We start from the raw sequence: 19,889 nt of genomic DNA on the forward strand, positions 1-19,889 counted from the left end.
CAGCAGTGTATCTGTGAGTGGCTGCAGTATTAGCCAGGAGTCGGAAGGAAGGTTAATTCAAGAAATGGAAAAGATAAGAGGCTTCCCTTTTTATTTGTGGAAACTAGATAACTTGAGTTTGGAACATTTGACTCAACCAAGTACTAAGTGGACATGTTCTTCCCCAAATCTCCACTCTGAGACACCTATCTCCACGTGAGATAGAAAGCCCCTTGAAAGTTTTAATTATCTCCATTCTTTAACTCTCATCCATGTTTTCTCTTGCCTCTACACATCTGCAAGAATGTGACAATGACACTAGAGGATTTCATTGAAATAAACAACGAAAACTTCAGTAGTCACCAAAGATAGCCACTACTCCCCGAATGAATCTAAGGTTCTGGGTAAGGGGAGTGTGTTTTGACTCATGGAGTAATCTCTCATTTTCTCCCCTCCCGCCTAGTGTTAAATGTTTTCAGTGTTAGGTGACTAATTCACCTTCTTCTCACAGCAACTTCTGATAAGCCAAACTCTGGTTTGCCAGCATGAGCTGTAATAGTTTTTAAGCATGCTAGTCATAGCTGTAAGGTTGTGGTTTTCCCATTTATAACATTATACTAAGTAACTCTGTGTGTGGGGGGGGTGGTAGCAGAAAGGGACAGAGAAAGGTTTTTAAAGAAGGCATTCACTTCTACCTTAAACAGCACAATTTACCATGTTGCTATTTCTATCCCTTAAGTTTCCAAATGTTTCCATTTTTCACACAGCTAGCTACTGTTGAGTCAGAAATCTTTTAGAATAAACCATGCTGTGATCAACCAGGCACCCTGAAAGCTTACCAGCTTACCGTCATCCACCTCTCCATACAACTCACAGTGATCCTGGTTTTGGTTCTTTGCTGTGCAGGAAAAGTCTCAACAAAGCATACAGGAAATAACTAGGTTTCCTATAAAGAATCAGTCAGTCAGTCCTGTAACTCAGGATAACTCTCCCAAAAGTAGATGCCAATCCCTCCAAAAGCACCAGGTTTCTTATATTTATTTTTGAAGGAAAGGGTTGCTATTGCTTATGAAATACATAATCACCCATGGGGTACTAGTATATATATATATATATCTTCTCTACTGAGAATTTTATAGAAGCTCTGGATACAGCTCCAGGAGAAGAGACATGTTCACAACTTATATGTGATAGCAAGAGGCTGGGAAATTTAACTCCAGGGGTACATGAAGCCCAGATGACAAGTCTTACAGTAGTGATCCTCAAACTTGTATAATAATACCCTCTCAAAAACAAAAGCCTGTATCCCAACATCTAATGAAATACAAGCCCTGCTCTACTAACTTGTTATATAGATTAATAGAAAAACTCAAACCTTAAATCAGAAAAAGGTAAGATGAAAATACATATTAAAAGTTCAGATATTTGTCCACCCCTTTTGCCCCCCCCCCCCCCCCAGGAACACTGCTGTGCACATCCCATTGAGAAGTCTTTCCCTGGATGCTTAGATTAGTCCAATTACATCTTGGTGTCCAAGTTTTCACAACATTAAGCCTATCAGGCAAAAAAAAAAAAAAAAAAACCCTGAAAGGAAATGCAAACCTGCAAATGAAATAATTACAGCAGAAAGAAAACATGAAATCTCCCACCACTCTGTGGCTATGAAGCTGCACCTGCCTACTTCTGACAGATGTAATCTCTGCAAAGATTTCTCTGCAGACCTGCAGGAAAAGCCTCAACTAGTTAACACAGGAAAGAACCAGGTTTCCTGCAAAGAATCACTGTGTCCAATGAAGGCATACTGTATGTAATGAAGAACCAAAGAGAGTAGTTCTTTGTCACAGAGAGGACAGCTTGAGGGGGGAGGCACTTGCCTGGGTGGGGAAGAACACTGGAAGGTCACACAGTGTTCTAGAAAGAGAAGACACAAACCTACACTCCAGTTTCCCTCTCTGCACCTTATACGCCCTGATTAAGTCATTTAATTGGTTTGGTGCTTATATTTCCCAGCTCCAAAGTGGGGGTGCTAATGTGCACCCATTACATGTTACACAGTGAATGTGTAATTCAGACATGATGTTAAACCAAGGCAAGCAATGGTGGAAAAGTATAAAATGCTGCATAAGTGTAAAAGAAATAAATTTTCTCATTCCACATTTAAAAAAAAAATAAAAGCTAGATTAAAAAATTCACCTGCACTATTATAGAGAAATCAGTGAGCAAAGTGAAGTCTTAAAGTTCACCCCACCCTTTGACTCATTCCAAGAGCCCACTGCTCGGATTCCCAGTCTACTGTCCTTAGCTAATCCTGTTATAAACTGGATCATAACAGGATAGAACCTCCCTGACTGCAGGCTTCACAGAGACCACTGAAGTATCCTTTGTCGGGGGGTCACACCTGTATCCCAGCACTGAGGATGAGACAAAGGGAGAGGGAGCTCTGCCCACCCGTGCAAGTCTAGGGCCTCCCAAGTTCTAAAGTGTGATTCCCTGGAGAACCCACTCATTCCTGTCACTAGACAGGCAGGCCGAGCGGCTGAGAAAGCGCTGTCACTGGATGGGGTCTGAAGGCTGTGGAGTCCTCGACAGCAGGCTGAAGCCTCTTGTCAAAAGCATTTTAGTACTTAGCACAAAATTTTGCAATTTTTACGCTTTATACATCGCGTCTTCCATTAAGTCATTGAAGACTTACACAAACATTTTTAAAGCTTCAAAATTTATTGCTGTACATTTTCGCATAGCATTTACTATGGAAATACTAATAGTGCAAATATTGATTTTGGACTTGGTAGCATTTGAGAGATCACAAAGTTTTTTTTTATATCTTTTGCAATCGTCTATGAAGCTCTACATTAGTCAACTTATAGTACTTTAAAATTTCAAATAAATTATTCAAAGAAATTATATAATGCTTTCTAGATCTCCTCTCTAGAATAACAGGCCACCAGGCCATTCCTTTCCTCAATAATACATACATCTTGCAACACTTCTCAACTGCAAGACTCTTAGTTCATTCACAAACTCATTTAATAAATTTTTATTGACAAACTAGTATTGCCAGGCACTGTGCTAGACTCTGGGAACATTGGGATGAAAGGATCAGTCTCTGCTTTCATGGTGCTTACAGTCTAAAAATAGAAACAGACATGCAAAAACTTTTACAATACAATAAAGTGCATCCACAGAGGTAATTTACAAAGTGCAGTGAGAACTTGGAAAAGGGAAAAGGAACATCTGCCTGGAGAAACCAGAGACAGTGTCACAGAGGAGGTAGCCATTGAGCTGAGACTGAACCAATGATGGGGAAACTTGCCGGACAGGCAGGCAAAGGTTGTTCCAGGCAAAGGGAACAGCAGGTGCAAAGACATAGAGACCCAAAGGGTACTTCGAATGCTGTTTTCTTGAGTCGAAGGTACAATGGGAGTGGCAGGATGAGCTAGACAAATAGGCAGGTATCAGATCATGGAGAGCCTTTTGGTCATTTTCGCATGTATTCAACAAGCAATTACTGAGTGCTTACTCTGTGCCAGGCACTAGGCTAAATGCTAGGTTCTAGCAGGGAACAAGACACATCCTTGCTCTCAAGGAGCTTACATTCTAGTCGAGAGATAGATAAAAAGTCAACAAACATACAGATTAAGATTTCTACAAAGGAAAAAATGGCGTAGAGCAAAAAATAAAGTGTTATGGGGGAGGGAGGAGAAGGAGGATAGATAGCTCAGCAAATGCCCCGAAAGTGAAGTAAAACTGACACCGTGAGCAGGAAGGATGATGTGCCCCAGCGTGAACACACACTGTGTGCCAACCACTGTGCTGAACACAGTACACGCAGAATCCCACTGCATCCTCACGACACTATGAGGTAGGTATTATCATTCCTATTTCACTGAGGGAAGACAGACTCACAGATGTTAAGTAACCTGAAACATCACACAAATAGCAAACTAGGGTTCAAACACAGCATTTTTTCATTTCAAATTATTCTAAACTGCATGTGCAAATAGAGGAATTTTGAGCAGGGAAATGATATGATCACCATCTCTTTAAAGGATCATTATTCTGATGACCACATGGAGTTGGACAAGGTTGGAGAGGGAAGAAGGGAAAGGGAACAGGCTTAAAATCAGTAGAAAGAGAGAAAAGATAACCACTGAAAAGAGAGGAAAGGAAGTCGTGTAATGGCCCTGGCTGTGGAATGAAGGAGAAGATGAGGCCAGAAAGGCCGCTGATTGTCCTAACTGGATTGAAGGGTGCTGAAGGTGAGGGAAGGGCAGCGCCTGGGGTCACGCCTGAGCAACCTAATCAGCCTTTGGGAATGCGAGGTGGTGGTGGGTTGGGGGATGGACGTGGTGCTGAGTTTCCTTTTGGGCGTGTCATCCTGTGGAAGTGTTGGCAACACCTGGACATAAGGGATGGTCCTCAGCTGGACAACCTGCCATGGCTTTCACACCTTGTTCTCTACCTGAGCAAAGTCCTAAGAGCAAAAATCAAATTTGTGTGTGCATTGTTTTTTGGTTTTTTTTACAAGAGCTGTTTATAAAAGCATATATAGATACAGATACCTTGGTTGGATTGCTTTATAAAGAGCATATGATCACCAGGTGAAGTTACCCCCACCCTGATTATAATACAGAATCGCACATCCACTCTAACTCTTCATACTATTTCTCCAAAAAGAAATCAATGCTGACTTCCCCTGCCACCCCAACTGGGATAGTCTGAGGGGCAGGTACCCTCTGTCCGCTGCCTCCCCGGAGTCAGCAAGTGTCCCTGTCATCTGCCATCAGAACTGCTCTGAGGAAATTGTGGCCTAAGGCCAAGAGATCTGAGCTGAATGTAAATCAGGAATCCTTAGAAATGGGCATTTATGTCATTTGGCATAAGGTCCAAACCTAGCCAGTAATATTGCTTTGATTATGTTATTTTCTTTCCCTTCCTTTGGAACTAGAAAGGTATTGGAGGTAGTGGTAATAAAAGGAACAGGTGACACTCATAAGGAACTGGTCACATCCTTAACCACATCAGTTCTGGGTCCAATTTTGAAAGAACTAAGAGTTGTGAAGTAAGATGTTTGCTTTATTTTCCCACATTTGCTGATAACCACTCCCTCCATGCCTTAGTATCAGGGTAACGTAATGTTTTGATATAAAAACCTCATTTAATAATGGTAGGCTTTTTTTTTTTTTGGTAATTAGATATCAAGGAATTTAAATGATTTTGTTTATAAGTTTCAATAGGGGAAAAAAAGATGTCAATACTTGGGTGTCTAGGTACTAATTAGGGAAGTATCACCATTTGGTTCATTAAGCCAGTCTGCCCAGAAGCTGTTTTTCTGTGGCAAAGGGTTTGACCTGTACCTGTTAGTAAGCTAGTAGATGAGAGAAGATGTAAAATGTTCTAGAAAAAGCAATAAGCACGAACCTCTAGTAATATCCAAAGGTCCTTGAGTATCTACTCATGCCCAAAGGAAGAAATGCCTTACTTTTACAGAACCAGCAAAAGTACCAGTCACAGGTGAGAGCAAACAAATACATGTGCCGATGATGACAGAATTCTGGCGAAAGCAGCCATGTGCACAATATCCAGAGGCATGTTACAAATGGATGAACATTTTCTCCTTTTCAGATCTAAGGCCCAGGGATCACAGCTGAATGGAAATCAGGAACCCTACGGAGGAACTATTTGTGGTGTGTGCTCTTCAACAGAAAGAATTCCAATCAGTCTGTGAATATAATCATTTATTTGTTTTTACAGTGATGATGGAAGAATGTACAGGTGTCCTCTTTCAATAAAGTATAAAAATCTGTTTATATACAGTGAAGTCAGAATAATCTTTCATTGGGAATTTATTTGGTATTCCTAATCTGTTCATATGAAAATTGGGGGGAACAAATATTTCATGGAAGTGCTACATTTCCAGTAGATTGCACCTGGCATCAAAAGCTCAGCTTCATCTTATCCTGCTTGATATTACAAAAGACTGATTTTAAGTCCTTGGACTCAAAATAAACATCATTTTTGAATAATAGATATATACATCAAAAATACATCTAAAAAGGCATTGGTTAGTGCTATTAAAAAGCTCTATGTGCTCGGGTACATTTTTTTCTTATAGGCAAAACCCAGTGGAAACGTTTTTTGTTCAATTCTAGAGTTTTCTCTTGGGGAAAGTCGGCCGAATATTATCTGTAAGGAAAAAAAACAAGCTTAGTACTCCAATGCTTTCTCACTTAGGTCCACATTTTTAAAAGTCTTGATTAGCATTTAGTTACAGTAGTTTGTCAAGAAAAAGTACTCAGCCTATCCCTTCATTGTTTCAATGTTTTATTTGGAAAGTAAGTAGTTTGTCAAGAAAAAGTACTCAGCCTATCCCTTCATTGTTTCAATGTTTTATTTGGAAAGTAACTTTTGATAGTCATTTTCAAAGAAATCAAATGTAGCTTTCTATAGGCTAAAGAAAATATTTTCTGTAATTAATTAAATCAGCCTAAAGTGAGAAATGGTGGGGCATACAAGCCAAATCCAAACATAGATTGAGAATGTCTAGAAAATTTTCAACTAGCAATGATTTATTTTAATTTAAGGTTTATTTTACTCCATAACATGTATTGATAAAAGATACGCATAATAATCTTATTATGGTTTAATCCGGGTGAGATGGTACTGTGCAATTGCAAACTGAAGTATTCTTGTATTTGATATTCGTATTTTGCATCTCACTCATGCCTCTGTTTTTATAGCTAACATCTTGCAACTACTCTTAGGAGGCTTGATAACATGAACATTTTTCTATGATGGTAAATCTTAAGTTACACAGTAAATCTTAACCTTTAACATACACATATATGTATGAAAATGTAAGTAAAGTTCTATCTTGCCAAATGAGCAGCATTAAAAAGCCAAGTTGATGAGGCTGACAGACCTATATGGAACTTTTCTTCATTCCCTGCTTTTTTCCCCTTATGATACCAGAGAGTTCCATCTGGTGTTAATAAAGAGGCTGGATTCTTTACAAGCAGCTACAGGGGTGTGAATGTCTTCACATAGTGAGAACAAACAGACACAATGACTTATATGGATTTTAGTGCAGAGAGGAACCAAATAACAGCAGTGGTACAATCTATGTAGAGAATTCTTTTGGCTCACTGTTTAGAAAGGCCACAGATACAAGAAAATAAAACATGGCAATGCCCAAGGTTCTCTGCCCACGGTGTTACTTTACCTGATCATATTCTTAAGCTTCATCTCCACTGTCCATTTCAATATCCATCTCTTCCGTATCAGCAGTTCGTGACAAGATGTCTGCCATCAGTGCTTCTTCCAATTTCTTACGTACTTGTTGCACTCGTTCTTCCTGTTTCCTTTTAAAAAGAAACAGAATAGAAAGCACTGATAATTTGTCCAAGTAATGAAAATGTAAAGTTGTTATTAACGTTTGTATTTACTCCAGCGCCTCCCTGGTGGTATAGGGGTTAAAGACACAAGGCTATCAAGCTATTGCCAGCCACTGCAGCATGAGTTCGACCCCCAGCCAGGGAGCTGACCCACATGGCGCAGCAGACTCTCCTGTCTCACTCACTGCTTCCCTCAGCAGTGTATTTCAGTAGAGCTGCCTATTCTGCTCCCCACTCCGTCTCCAATGAATCATCTCACCCCTCGCCCACACACACCTCTGGCCTACACCCTCATAATTGTATGTATAGCTAAATAAAAATAAACCTTTTTTAAAAAAGTTTATATTTACTTCAAAATCATGAACATAGTAGAAAAATTTCCTTAACACTTTGCAGAAGTTGCTTCTACAGTCAGAAAGCCAAATCACATAGTAGTAGATCTTTGCCAACAGGAGGGGTGATTATTCAGAAAGGCAGGTAAAACTCCCTCATCTCACAGAGGATTCTGATAGGAAGAGGTACATTTTAGCCACCTTTTCATCAGCTTCCGAGAACTTCAAGGATATGAAGACTGGGGTTGTAGCAAGAAATGATAATGAGAAATGGAAGGAGAGGAAAGGGAAATGACATAGAAAATAAAGAAGAGACTTGTTTAGTGAGGCTCAGTAAGACGGAAGAAATGGGGACACAATAAGCTGGGATTTCTTTTTTTTTTTTTTTTTCCAAAGATGCATACAGAACTGGGGTACAGGCCAGACGTGCAGGGGCAGTGAGAGAATTCAGCAGAGACAGAGTGGGGAGCAGAACAGGCAGATCAGTGAAGTACTCTGCTGAGGGGAGCAGTGGGCAAGACAGGAGCTGTCTGCCATGCCAACTGGATCACTTCCGAGGACAAGGACTGAACTTGTACTGAAGCGGCTGTGGCTAGCTTGCAGTGTTGCCCCCAACCATCTGCACCACCAGGGAGGGCCTAAGCTGGGATTTCATTTGGCTTTTAACGACTTTTGTTCAGGGAAAGCCAGTCAGAGCTCTCTCCTGACATCCCCGGTTGCTGGCAATGGGTCCTCACCAAGAAGCGAAACCACATGATCCTTACAGTCAGAGGACAGAAACTGAAAAGTATCCCTTTCAACTGAGATAAGCCTAATAGGTTAAGAACACACCAGAAATGGCTGAGTCTTGGAGGGTGCAATAAGACCTAAAATGTGAGAGCTGATAACTCCAATTTGCACACCCCAAAAAAGGTTCTGGACTGTTAGATGGAAAACATGGGAAGAAAAACTATTGGTATGCACTTCATCTTTAAAAAGCGAAAACATTTGAGGGTAGCACCCCGAGAAGCCCAGAAAGCGAATCCTAAAACAGTTTTAGCAAGCAAGGTTGGTAAACAAAAACTCACCTCTAGAACCAAGTAGAGAGGCAAAGGCTGAAGAAACACAAGAGAAGGGGAAAGACTTAGAAGTGAAAGGCCTTGAAAAACAGGGAAGAGAAAATAGCAAAGCCTACAGTTGGGGATGGGGGTAGGAGGGAAGGGGCTTGAACTGAAAACAGGACAAACTGCCTCTGAGACCAGAAGAAAAGTACTTAGGGTGGATGAGAGTTGGAGATGGAGAAGCCCAGTGACCAGTGAGGGGGCAGCAGGAATGCTGGGGGGGGGGCCTTGGCCTCCTCAAAGAGGTATTCACCTCCTTGGGGCTTTCGTAAATTGGAACATTACATTTCCTCTATCTCAGTCCATGACACTTTATCTCTCTACCTCATGAGGGTACCTCCGTGTGGTGAAGTGAACATGTACAGTGTAGCCACGAAAACCTCCGTCATCTTTATTAAACTCCAAATGACAAAACTCCAAGTGATTAAGCTCCAAAGAGATAAAAGGCACAAACTTCCTCTTTTTCTTTTTTAATTTTCAAAATGAGGGAGGCGGGCCTTAAATTAATCTGTACGCTACAACCTCTGTCATATCAAAAGAAACCGAAGTTAACCGATTTTCACTTCGCAGAGCAGGGTCATAAACACATTGTTTATTTCTTGTGTAGTTCGCCTTGCCTGTGGCTCAGAGCCTCAAACTTCATGACAAATGTCATATCCATCTCATTGGCAGTCGTCTCTCCCTCCGAATAAGAGAATAGGAGCATCTGTGCAACTGCCAGAGAGTAACCCCATTAGGAAGACGGGGAAAACAGAACACACGGCGCCTTTGGCCGGAGAAGTCTACGGTAAACTCTAACATCTGTTGCTGATTCACTTGAGCATTACTTTCCATATATGCGAAACTTGAAATTAAAGCATTTGTGTGCAGTAGGCAGAATTCTAACCCAATCCCCAAGACACTCCTTCCCCACCCCTGGATATATTCCATATAATTCCTTCCCTTTAACAATGGTCCGAACTTGTGAGTGATAGGCTATCACTCCAGGATTAGGTTATTAATCAAAGACCTTGAGTTAAACAAATAAGAGGTTATCATAGAGCTCCTGGCCTAATAAAAGAACCCAACAAGGCTCTTCCTAAAAGGGCTGAGGAGGAGGAGGGAGTGTGGAGGTCAAGAGCTGGCAGTCTTTGATACCAAGAACAGCCCCCAACACAAACAGAAAAGGCCTCAACAGAACAGGGACCTCGATCCTACAAGGAATCCATTTGGCAATAATTATAGGAGCTTGGAAATGACCCCAAGCTTCAGAGGAAACGAAATCTAGCCAACGCTTTGATGTCATTCTTGTAGGAGCCTGAGTAGAGAAGTCAGTCATAGCTGGTCCAGATTTCTGATCTACAAATGATGAGCTATTCACGGGTACTACTTTTAGCTGCTAAATTTGTGAGGATTTTGTCACTCAGTGTTAGAAAACAAGTATGCCCATAAGAGACAATATTATCAAGTGTGCTGAAAAAATATATGTTTTATGGACACTTTCAGTTGAAAGTTTAATATAAGCAGAACATTAGCTCCACAATTGCAGCAAGTGTAACAACTCCAATTGTAGCACTTTATTTTGAACCTGTGCTAATCCAATAAGAAACGTTTGCTTAATACTTTCTGTTTTAAAAACTTTCTGTTAAATCAAATGAGCAATTTGTTAGACAAGTTTACTCTAAAAGGAAATCACAATGATCTAGTTTTCAGCGCATTTCCTCTACTATCAAAATATCTGTGTTGAGGCCATCAACATTCCCATGTATCACTCAGAGAACTTCAGTCAGCACCCATAATGACCTGCTAGAATCCCTGCTGACTAATGGAACACTCATCCCAAGACAGAAAAGAACTTGTCTCCTGAGTAATTTCCTTCCTCAAGGGTAAGAATAATATAGGGGCAAGTTAATTCTTCTCGATTTTGTTTTTCTCATATTTTGTTTTTCTTAAAAAAATAAGCTGATCAAAATTCTGTGCAATCAAGGTACCTGAATGCAACTTGAAACTATTCAACATCTGCATAAAAGAAACTACTTTAAAATCCAAGGAAGGCTTTCCAATTACAAACCTAGCCAAATTCAAGCATTTGCAAACATTTTCATGCCAACTTTTTATAGGTTTTAAAAACATACAAATTATAAAGCCTATTTTGCAATTATATGATTCAAAAGTGCCATCTGCTGGTTTTGTCTAGGAAAAATATTCCAGGAACACTTAACTGGTTGACATTTCAGATGGAAAGAATGAAGAATGGCCACTGCTCTATTTTTAAAGAAAACACAATATACTGTAGTATTGTTATAGAGTAATAATACCAAATTTCTTTCTGGTCTAAATACCTGGAAATGTTTTGCTTCTCCCAAGCAATGGTTTGCTTTACTTTCTGGGCATTTTCAAGCTGACTGATGTGTTTTCCTTTCACTGTTCACTGTTTAAAAACCTAATTTGTGGCTGAAGCTTAGAAAGAGTAAAACATGTTAATAGAGGAGCTCATGTCTTCTCTTCATTCCTGGCTCTGTTTCACTGATTTACCCTTTGCTACGTCTCTCCCATTTGCTCCGTCTCTCCCATTTGCTCCTCACCGTGCCTCTCTGTGAGTCCTCTGTTTTTGGAGACACCTTAAATCTTTACTTGCAGTAAGGTGAAACAGAGATAAATAAATCTCTAAATTGAGCTTAAGTGAGGTAAACATAATCAAGAGAAGTAACTGAACTTTGAAACACAACTGCACTTAAAGCAGCATCTCTATGATCTACTTTGAAGAGAGATTGGGTTGAAGACAAACACACATAGGAAGTAATCATAACAGGTGTGACTGAGAGGAAAGGGCTCTTTAGAATAGAAAGAATCCCAAGTTGCAAAAGTCACTGCAAAAAATGATGTTCAGAGAATAAAACTCTATTGAATCTGCCCCCTGGACAGGAACAGGATTCTTCCTTACACACTGCATCTCTACATTTTATAAGCACATGTTTGTTTTAAACATCCCTTATCACCTTCCATTCAATTTATGGAAATAAAAAAAAAAATGAACTTTCTGATTGATCCATCACTAGATATGCCAACCCAAACTAGCAGGGGGTATAAAGTTGATTAGAGTCATGCTAAACTGCCTTACCGAATGTCTTCATCTGTGACAACAAAAGCTTTGCAGAGGGGTTGAGATGTGTTAAGCCAAACAGCAGGGTTCTTTTCCACAGCAGCAGAGACTTGCCCTGTGATGGGCGCAGAGCTTGTGTGCAAAGCACTGGCAACAGCAGATAAAAGGGTCTCATCGTTACTACCTGGACCAACTCCTGCAATTAGAAATAGGCAGCAGTTAAAGGAAGCGTCTATATGTGTTGAGCAAACCATAAATGACCTATAATATTTGTGATGCTACATTTCAAACAACACCAGCCAAAGGGATAAACAGAGACTTAGTAATTACAATCCAAGGAAGAGCAAATTTCAGGAAATAATAACAAAATAGCCAAAACTTCTAATAAAACTTTTAACACTTCAAAATGAACATTTAGACTATTTTTCAAGATTCTAAACCTTTTAGAAGTTGGCTCCATTTGCTCAAAGAAGGTCAAACGTTTTAATACCCTAAATCCCAACCAAAGTAATATTACACTCAAATATTCCTATTAATGTAGGCCTGGAGTCCTGGAATAATTGCTCCTCTAGCATTTGACCTTAATTTCAAGCAGTATCTCAACACTAATTTTCTTTGTGTTAGGACTTCAAATGAAAACCCCGTGAAAGCTTGCTGTACCTGTACGTTTTGCAGCTTTTTCAAATACGAAACACAATATCCAAATCAAGAGGTTTAGTAATCGTACACCTTGACTATGTGTAGGGAGCTGGTGCCGTGGCTACCTTTAAATGCACTGCGTAATGTCCTATACTGTTCAAGTAACTAAGGCAATCATTTGCAAGAACATAGAAGTAGCAAGACAATATTCTAACCATGAGTAATGAAGATTTTTGAGCAATCAGTAACACATTCAGAAGCTGAGGTTCTACTACTTGAAAAGCTATGCATCTGTAGGATATGGAATTAATATATGATATGACAGGGAGACTAGAAAGGCATTCTCCACCCCAGGTGCAGGTCCCACTTGCTTCTGTCCGTGGAACAAGGTGCTATTCTTACTGCTACCTGCAGTGGCAGTTTGTTAAGGGAGAGACCAAAGGCAGACTGTTAGCTGTTCTGGTAAGAGGATGAGAGAAAGAGCAAGTGTTGGGTCCAGCACTTAGGGCTTTCAGCAGGAAGTCTGGAAATTCTGCAGTGTGCCTGTATCTTAGTTCTAAAAGCAGCACCTGGGCTGATTTAGTGGATAAACCTTATCTAAAGTCAAAATTTTACACAGAAGAGAACCTTTGGTTGTAGCAGCCCTGCAACATATGGGCTTTTCACATATGTTTTACTAAAATGCAAGATGTAACCAGCCAGCAAGGTACATGATCCATCCCCCAAGTAAAGATCAGTCACTTCAGACTCCACAGTAACTAACACAGAGCCTGGCACACAGAAGGTGCCCAACTGAACTTAGATAATACCTTGAAGACCTTTAGGGAGTTCCATGGTTTTTATAATTTGTTCTGTTACATCTGATGCACTAAGTCCTTGTAGCCTCTTCTCCCAGAAAAGCTGTAAGGGAAAACATCACTGTTAATGGACACATTCTTGGAACAAGAAAGTAGCGCATCAATGCTGTTGAATAATGAAATTAAAATCATTTCAGTAGCTTCCTAATTGCCCATCTTCTTCCTTACAAAAACACTAAATGGTACTCCAAACATAAATTGCTCCATCACATCATAATGTTTTCAAAGGATATTACTCAAGCAATGGTGTTACTTATGCAACCTACTCACTTGTTCCAGTGTTAAGACTGTTACATGCTGTGTAATATATTTTCATATGCAGTTCTTTATAAGGCATATTCCAAAGAATATAATTTGAATGCTGCAAAGGTTCATCTGACAGTAAAATGTAGTGTTAATAATAATTTATCATGGAAATGTTAGCAAATCATTACTATATACCCCTTGATCCAATATCAGTAAGAAAAGAGCTCTTCCACATGTGATTTTCCCAAGTTTAGTCTTTTAGTCTGTTTTAAAGGGGAAATGCGTCATTTTGGTGGAAACTTTTCTAAAATGTCTTTCCAACATCCTTGCTTTTAAAAATGATGGCACATTCATGTATGACTCTGCTCAAGTCCCCAGGCACAGAGCCTGGGTCTCCTTGGCCACTCGGTCAACCCAGGTGACCACTCCAGGCACCACTGAGCACACAGCAGGCTCCTCATGCCCTACAGGCTTGTCATGGAGCAGATACTGAAAAAGTATTGCTGTGAGTGACTAAAACTGGAAGCAACTGGACTCAAAATGAAGGGGGTGGGAGCTATGCAAACTTAAGTGAAAATCTCAGCTCTACACGCTTAACTTTGGCAACTTTATAAACTCGGATGCTTCAATTTTCTCTTCTGTAAAATGTGGCAATGACTATCACAAGATTTTTCTGGAGATAACATAAGGCAATAAATGCAAAGCACCTGTCATGCAGTAGGCATAAGGTTTATTGCATTTACTGTTAGTAAATTGTGGCCACTCTGGGGGCTTTTCAGACTTGTAGTCTGCCTTCTGCATATATAAAAAGCATCAGATATTTACCCTCAGACACATTCAAAGACACTGCAAAGTAATCTTATTTATGGCAAAACAGTCATATGTTAGATTTACCATAACTTCAATACCAGCAACAAGAGTAGCACATCCCAACAGAATGTGTCACCCTTCTCTGAAGACCTTTGGTATATGGTAACATCTGCTTATGTCTCCCTATAAATCCCAAATTCCATCATAAAATATGTGATCAACATATATGAGGACATGAACATGTTAATCACAGGAAAATAGTTATATGAAAGTAATAATTGATGAATATGATAGATGTTCTAAGAAATCCTGTCCGCATTTCTCCTTGGAAAATTAACATCCTCCTATGCTTTGAATATTAAAACTATAGAAAAACACAACAAAGGTCAGCTATTTCCTAATGAGCTATTATTCAAAGGAATTAGGACCTTTATAATAGTTATACATATACACTTACATGTAACACACATATGTAATTTAATTTGAAGAAATAAACAATGCTGCCAAAACACAGAGTAAGGATTAAGTATAACTATGGCTACTAATATTTTACATCAGAAAATTCCAATTCCAGGCCTCAAAAATAAAATTTTTACATTCCATTATCTTCAAATAAGTTTTAAAATTCCTATTAATTCAAAGAAAAGTGATATAAAAAACAAGTGAGGAAAATTTTGCAAAATAAACCCTGAATTGAGAAACAAATGCATAGTTCTAGCGTATGTCAAGTCCTAGGACTACCACAGGGCCTCAGTGTCCTCTGATAAACCTGGATTGAATCGAAGATGTATGTACACATGACTGAAATACATACACGTGTGTGTGTGCGTGTGTGTGTGTGTTTGTGTGTGTGTTCCCCAGGAGATGGGTGAGGGAGAAAGGTCAGAGAAGAAAAGGCACTTGCTGAAGAGAAATTAACTGGTCAAGTGCAATGTAGCCTCCTCGCCATCCTTGCTACCACTTGTCTAAAACTAAGAAACTCACCTAATTTCAGTGGGAACTACTGGTGTGAGTGTGTCCCCATGTGCTCCACTAACACCCTTTCCCTCCATCCATCTTAGAGTCCTATTTTGTTTGGTTGAATTGTTTTGGGGAGGGGGAAGTTGTTGGCATTTAGAACCCTTTTTAAATTTACATACAGCAAAAACCATGCTAAGTGAAATAAAATAACTTAGTTTGTAAGTTATTTTACAAACTGTCGTTTACAAATATCAGTCACTTTTTATTATATTCTGAAATAGGCAAAACTATCGGGGTGGGGTGAAGGGGGTGTCTAACTACAAAGGATCAACACAAGGGGACTCTCTGGAACACCTGGAGTGTACGCAGGCACATGTCCATGCCCCAGACCCCTCTCAACATTATTATCTCATCCCCTTGTCAACAAATCGTCACTAAATTTACTCTAGAAGCCAGTCAGTTCTTCTCAACAAATTCAGTAAACTTTTCTCATCATCTTTTGTCACTTTGTGGTCCTGAATGCCCTGGAGGGGCCATGGGAGGAATGACCTTCTTTTCCCTAAATTTAAAATTTCCTGAGCTACTCATTTGTGAATTCCATTAATTGTGGCATCTGCCATTCATCTTACTGAATAACTTCCCAACCACCGGAAGTCTAAAGAAAAGAATATTGAAAAGACGAGTCTCCCTAAATTTGCAAAGACTCCCTCTCTGCAACAGCCATGTAGTCTCTTCCACATGTTCAAACACTCTTGCTTTCATAAGTCCTAACCTACCCACTGAAAATCTAAGTTCATCCACAAAATCCAATAATTTTCTCAGCTTAATCTTGCTGCCAGGTGTAAAGTCAAGACATCAGTGTAATTCTTTAAAGGGGCAACAATTCCATATTCGAAGACTCCTAAAATGTGCTGTCATTCTCAGGGATTACATCCCTTTCTCATCCCCCACTAATCAAACCCTCCAGGTGACACCTTGTTCTCCCTGTGGCCCTCTAGCATATAAGAAAACTGGCACCCTCCTATAGGTGTCTCGCTTTTTATTGCCGAAGACCTCAGCAGTCCAGTAGACCAGCGGATGGAGAACCACTGAACGTCATCCCAAACGAGCAAAATGACAAATGTCAAGAACAAGTGTAGACAGGTGTCCATCTTACTAGAAATCAGAGGTCATCTCTGCACCTCTCCACCCCTGGCAGAATGGAGGCGCAACAGCATACAGTTGACCTTAGCACCTCAAAGGAAGGTGTGAAAGTTGCTTCTTCAGTGAGAAGAATGATCAAATCTATTTCTGGGGAGGGAAATAACTCAGAACTGAAGTGCAGCATTTTTTCTCCTACATAGTCTAGATTTAAATGGACTTCAGGGGGATTTGTTCAACTGGTCTTACGGGCAATATCCAGAGGAGAGGATAAAGAAAAAACGAAGATCACAAATTACGCCTCAAAATGTGCACAAACATGCACTCTTACTGGGGAATCAATCCAAATTCATCTAATTGTCTTTGAACCCCATTCTATGCAGAGGCAAACCGCACACATGCACGACCCGGGTGACAGCCAGGAGGGGCAGCGTTGCCCCCCTGGAGTGCTCCATTCAATGGACCACAAACGAAGCACTATAAGGCAGACAAATGCCTCGATGAAGACACAAAATTAACTTCAGGTCTGAAGAGCTGGGAAATGTTGAGAAGAAGCAGTCCTTTTAAAATGCGTAAGAATTCTACAAAAGAGGAAAGATGACTCCAGGCCAGGGAAACAGCTTAAGCAAAGGGCAGGAAGTGAGACCAGTGTGCAGACTAGCGTTTTTCCCTGTGTTTACGCAGAAGCATAGCCAAGAGTAGCTTATTTTTAATGGCTTCAAGCCCAGCGATTCTGTTCAGTAGGCCTGGGGTCAAGAGGCCAGTTTTATTTATAAGCACCGAAGTGGTCCTGAGGTGGGCGAGATTTTCTGTTTGAAAATGACTGGTTTGGTTTTGGGGAGACAATGGTAGGTGCTCAGAGCTGGTGGGCATGGATCACCTTAGGAAATCAAAGGTTCAACCCTCTCCCAGGCGGAGGGCTGGAGGAAGAGAACTGCCCTCCTCGTTTTCATTGCAGGAAGACCAATGTCAATGTTTACTTAACAGTACAGCATGTTGTTTAAGGGTAAATAAAGGAAGAGCTTCCCCAGGTCCCTTGTTTGTGCCCAGTCATCTTCCCTTGACGGCAAGGGAAGTTGACAAGGAGGAGAAGGACTATCCCTTGCCCATCAAGGCCTTTCCATAGACCTGGCACCTAAGTGCTTTAAGTCACTCAGTTAATCATCATCGCACAGCATTTGGAAGAAGAGTGCAGTAACTTGCTAACGTGGCATAACCAGCTGATGGTACATCTGGAATGAATACACTGGTCTGTCAGGTTTAACAACCTGCTCTCTTTTTTTAAGCTTTTAACTATTTTGAATATGCTTTTCACATATATACTATACAATCTCCAGTTTTATTAATTTGTTAGCAGGATTTTTTTACTTCTTATCTACTTTCTTTTTATAATTGTGAATCCATAGATTTGTATTCCCGGAGTAATGAGTCATGCATTTTATATTTTTGCCCTCAGTTTTGTTCTATTTCTTTCTTTGTTGTTATAGATATATTTTTATTGCAGCACAATTTACAACAGGTAAGCTAAGGACGCAACCCAGATGTCTGGACAAGCTTGCTCTTAACAACTCAAGCCTGGAAAGGCACACACCTGGGCTCTGCATTAGCTCACATGGTAACAAGAAGGAGCCTTCTACCCGTAAAAGCAAAGGCTGATGATACATCAGGAAATGCTACGAAAATGATCAAGTTACTCTTTGAATCAATCTTCCTAATAAGTAATACTCTGTAAGCTGTCAACTGCAGGTGATGTCAGCCAGAGCCTGCCTCCTCCTCGCCTAGGTCATGTTCAGCACAGTAAGTCAGAAAGAAGAAGGAAAATATCAGATGGTTTCACTTACAGGTGGAACACAGGAAAACTGAACAAAGAGTCAGGAAAAACATGCAAGCTGACCATAGATCTGAAGCAAACAGCAGGGGTAGGGAAGGGAGAAGATCACAATAAGGGAAAGAAGAGTCCATGGGGCTGTGGTGACAGACCTTGGGTGCTGCGGTAGCCAGAAGTGCAGAGACTATTCCTGACGCAAGCAAATAAACACTGAGAAAAAAACAAACCGTCATGAGGCAGCAGCAGAGTACTCAGCGCCTCAAGGGGCCTGTGACACGTGGGTCCGGCGCAGCTGCACACGTCACTCACCGTACGCTGAGGGGAGAGAGAGGAGCAGACAAGAGACCCTGTGCTGCGTGGCGGAATAAGGGAAATGCTGAGCTGTCCTCCCCTTTGTGAGCTTCTTCAAAGGAAAAGGGCGATGAAAACTGGTTCTGGCTGGGTCTAGGCCATACAGGGAAGCTTCCAGTAACACCTTGTCAGAGTTGCCCAAGATTGTTCGTCTGCCATGGCTCCTTTGGAGGAACAGTGGGAAGCCCACCCCAAAGCCTCCTGGGTTGAGCAGTACCGGTAAGTAAGGAGGGAAATCCAGGAAGGAGGAACCAGAGTGGGAAGAAGGGACTGAGGCCTAGAGAAGGATCAGAAACTTGTTCTATTTTAAATCCAGTGGTTCACATCGATAGCTTTTAATTAAGATTTCCTGAAACTGTCATGTCCTTGTTATTTTTACTCAATTGATTTCCATGTTGTAAAGAGAGTAAAGCCCTTAGTAAAACCTCAAAAGGGCCCTGAGTTTGAGCTCATTTCAAGGATGGAAAGCAGCAGAGAATCAGGGACCACAGTGTAAAGTCAGAAAAGGGAAGGGGGACAAAAACCAAAACAGAAGCCAGAATCTAGAGCGGTTTCTTGGTTGTGGCCTTACTGACATTTGGGGGAAGGATAGTTTTATGTCATGGCTGTTAGTAGCTTCCCTACACAGGACACTAGGAATGCCACCCGAGTTGTGACAACCAGAAATGTCCCTGGATGTTGCCAGATTCTCCCAAATAAATGGGCAGACAGGACAGGCCTGGGGGGTGCAAGACAGATCGGGCTGAAACCGATGCAGCAGAGAAGACAGTAGAGAGGAGCACAGGAGAGTGATGAGGTCAGGCAGCCAACCTCACAGCTGAAAGAGACAGGGGACCCCTCCCCACTGGCCCGTCCCCACAACTATCCCTGTCTTCAAAGCTCTCTCCCAAGAACTTTGGGAGAGAGTTCCACCTAAAAGGCCTGGAACTGGGGGCCTCTTTTGTCACTGCCAGCCAACTAGAGAGTTATGGGAGACTTGGACATACTGGTGAGTAAGATAAAGCAGAAGTGGGAGAAAGCTTCCTACCCTTGGATTTGAAATGCAATGCACTTCCTGATAAAAACATCACTCACAACAGCCATTACTTTGGATCACCCTGCAAATGAATAATTCACACTTTAGATTAAATGGTCTTCAGTGGGCTGGTGTGGGAAGCTGGACTCATTTGAA

At 40.9% G+C, this 19,889-nt stretch overlaps 1 protein-coding gene across 1 annotated transcript in view; it reads right to left on the reverse strand.

The window, feature by feature from the left end:
- Positions 1-2,676: 2,676 nt before the first annotated feature.
- MBD2 (methyl-CpG binding domain protein 2) overlaps positions 2,677-19,889 on the reverse strand; it is a 68,275-nt gene continuing 51,062 nt past the window's right edge. The window contains exons 7-10 of the mRNA XM_004684010.2: positions 13,336-13,426; positions 11,906-12,083; positions 7,202-7,340; positions 2,677-6,165 (exon numbers count right to left, since the gene is read on the reverse strand). Of these exons, the coding sequence (XP_004684067.1) occupies positions 7,214-7,340; positions 11,906-12,083; positions 13,336-13,426 (396 nt within the window). The 3' untranslated portion in view covers positions 2,677-6,165; positions 7,202-7,213. The remainder of the gene's footprint in view (positions 6,166-7,201; positions 7,341-11,905; positions 12,084-13,335; positions 13,427-19,889) is intronic.

The sequence above is a fragment of the Condylura cristata genome, unplaced genomic scaffold (genome assembly GCF_000260355.1).
Source record: "Condylura cristata isolate star-nosed mole 26May11 unplaced genomic scaffold, ConCri1.0 scaffold00016, whole genome shotgun sequence".
Classification (NCBI taxonomy): Eukaryota; Metazoa; Chordata; class Mammalia; order Eulipotyphla; family Talpidae; genus Condylura; species Condylura cristata.